The sequence below is a fragment of the Colobus angolensis genome, unplaced genomic scaffold (assembly GCF_000951035.1).
Source record: "Colobus angolensis palliatus isolate OR3802 unplaced genomic scaffold, Cang.pa_1.0 Scaffold50, whole genome shotgun sequence".
In the NCBI taxonomy this organism is placed as follows: Eukaryota; Metazoa; Chordata; class Mammalia; order Primates; family Cercopithecidae; genus Colobus; species Colobus angolensis.
Window position 1 is genome coordinate 2091658 of NW_012118488.1, and position 2838 is coordinate 2094495.

Here is a 2838-nt window from a genome sequence, read left to right on the forward strand (position 1 = left end):
AGTAGCTGGGACTACAGGCATGCACCACCACATCCAGCTAATTTTTGTATTTTTAGTAGAGACGGGGTTTCACCATGTTGGCCAGGATGGTCTTGATCTCTTGACCTCGTGATCTGCCTGCCTCAGCCTCGCAAAGTGCTGGAATTACAGACATGAGCCACCACACCTGGCCCATCTGGAGGTTTGTTTTTTTTTGTTTTTTTTTTTTGACAATGGAGTCTAGCACTGTCACCTGGGCTGGAGTGCAGTGCAACCTCCGCCTCCCGAGTTCAAGCGATTCTCCTGCTTCAGCCTCCCAGGTAACTGGGATTACAGGCGCCTGCCACCACGCCCAGCTAATTTTTTGTATTTTTAGTAGAGATGGAGTTTCATTATGTTGGCCAGGCTGGCCTCTGGAGGTTTTTTTTAAAAAAGCCAGTTCATAGCTATTTGTTTCTGAGTGGTATTGGCCCCAAAGGAAAGAAGAATTTCTTCATGAAGGTAGTGCAGGGCCCTATGCAAACTCAGTTCCTGAGACCAAGTGTATGATGATCATTTCGTTACTAAATTACGGTCCTGAATTTGACAAACCTTTTTCAAGGTACAAAAGATGTATGACCTCCACTGAGTGGATGACTGTGATTTCCTTGTCATCATCTTTCCCATTGTTAGTTTTGTTTAAAGACACTTAAGAGTATTTAACTCTCTGCTCCTGTGCAGGCAGTTTATCGAATGCCTGCAAAGAGAAGAAGAAAAAAAAACAACTTAAGGAGGTTAATTGTTCACAGCAAATAGGTCAGCTCTTTTTAGTCTCAGACATTTGACTAATATCTGGAATGTTATATATGGGTTGTTCTGGAATTGGAATTTCCCACCTTTCAGTTCAGGACCCCTTGAAGGTGGTGGCTGCATCACATAAAAATCAGATTGTCAGCAAGAATACCATTTAAGATGGTACTGCAATCACAAAACCTTGGGTTTGCTCAACACCGTGTAGCCCAATTTTGTCATGGATCATGCAAGCTTCGTTTCTGCATGCAGTGTTTGTGGAGATACTTCTGGTATATTGGAGAGAATTGAAAAAGCTGTTTGCTTTGCTGATTTCATGGTGTAAATGAGTTCCCCTTCTTTTGAAATGTTAGTCTTGTGTTAGCAAAACATAAAATAGAAGGAAACTCATTACACTGTCTTCTAATGGTAAGGCAGAACTAATAAGAGAATGTGTTTAAAATTAATTGTGGGACTGTAAAAATGAGTGCGTATGTGAATGGGTATGGGGGAAGGAGAGGGAGGGCTCAGAGATATTAGAGATAGTCTTGTTTTCCCAGGAGCCAGCCTGGATCATTTGTTGGCAGTACATACTGGCTGAAGTCAGTTTTCATTTCAAGGTAAATTGGAAAAGGAAATTAAACCTTATTGTTCTGCTCTTAAGAGAGAAGGGGGTGGAGGCGGCAGCCAGGGTGGATGCTGTTGGAATAGTTCTAGAAGTAACAAGATTAGTGCTGTATTTTAACAGAAGGTGACATCATGGGCCCCACTGGACTTGAGTAACCCTGTGCTGCAGCCTTCATGGTCCCCTTGTCGGAGTGGGTGATGTCGCTATACATGTAAACTGCCACATTGGGGAAAATCAGGGCTGAGGCTTTAATGAATCTTTACAAAGGAGCAGAATGCATCCTGGGTCGACCTGTGCAGCTGTGGGGTGCTTGGGCAGAAGTACAAACCGGATGGCATGTCAGGAGAGGAAGTCATTAGAACAGTTGGCTTGGGTTCCAGAGTATGGATTGGGGAGGTCCCAACTGGGCAACCCACTCAGGTGCTCCTTGGAGTGCTCTAGCTCTATGATTCACCTGTGGGGAGGTGACTGGTGTTAGCGAGACTGGGAGAAATGCAGAAGCATTGGTGTTTGTGGGGACTTGGTTATCTCTAGACAGCCGGGAGGGGGCGCTGTTAGGCTCCCTTTCAAAGCTGTGATCTGAGTGCTCACCAGACCCTGTTGTGCCTGCATTCTTCAAGGCAAAAGTTTTACATCTGGACCCGTCTGTTTTGGCTGTATGTGACAAACTTTCTGTAGACTCCAACACCCTTTGGGGAGAGGTGGCCTAGTTGAGGGCCTGGTCTGAGAAGGGAGGCAAATTCCCCAGGGCCTTTTAGCTTGGCATTGAGCTAATGGGTATTTTTTTTTTGCTTCCTCTTAAGTTTTACAAAAACAAAAAGTGTTGCCTGGGTTTCCCCACGGAGGTCTATTAAAAAGTTTCAGGGTTTTCCCTGGTAAAGAATGGTAAGAACAGAGGCATACTAATCTTGATCCTGTATCCTCTGTCCCTCATCAGATGTTTTCTTCCAATGGGCTTTTGGTGTAGGATGTCGGAGAACCAAGAACAGGAGGTAAGAGTGTGGTCTCCAGAGAACAGGTAGGTAAAAGTTGGAGAGGGGATTTAGGAGGAAAGAGGACACAGAGATGCAAATCATTACTCAGTAGTGTTCTTCCTGCAGTATTACTTTGGTGGTTCTGATGAGCTCAAAATAAAGTCAGGAGAAAGAAATCAACAGCAGAGGCATTCCTAGGAAATGGAGTTCCATTCTGACTAAATTTTCCATTGATTGGAATATACTGGAATGTAAGCTTCATGGGGGCAGGGACTTATGTCTCTTGTTCATGCTTTATCCCCAGTGCCTAGAATAGTGTCTGACACGTAGTGGGGCTCAGTAAAAATTTGTTGAATTGAGTGACTGAATAGTGAATGAATGAAATGAATGAATGAAAGTTGGTGTTGGCCGGGCATGGTGGCTCACGCCTGTAATCCCAGCACTTTGGGAGGCCAAGACGGGCGGATCACGAGGTCAGGAGATCGAGAC

The 2838-nt window shown here is 44.7% G+C and overlaps 1 protein-coding gene across 6 annotated transcripts in view; it reads left to right on the top strand.

The window, feature by feature from the left end:
- The window catches only part of SNX11 (sorting nexin 11), a 12157-nt gene that overhangs the window by 1896 nt on the left and 7423 nt on the right, over positions 1–2838 (top strand). For 2 of the 6 annotated variants that reach the window (XM_011959866.1, XM_011959868.1), the window contains exons 2-3: positions 1308–1367; positions 2313–2367. The exons of 1 other annotated variant lie outside the window; for it this stretch is intronic. In XM_011959866.1, coding sequence (XP_011815256.1) covers positions 2326–2367 — 42 coding nt within the window. In that variant the 5' untranslated portion in view covers positions 1308–1367; positions 2313–2325. The remainder of the gene's footprint in view (positions 1–1307; positions 1368–2312; positions 2368–2838) is intronic. 3 more of the 6 variants (XM_011959864.1, XM_011959867.1, XM_011959869.1) reach the window with 2 other exon arrangements.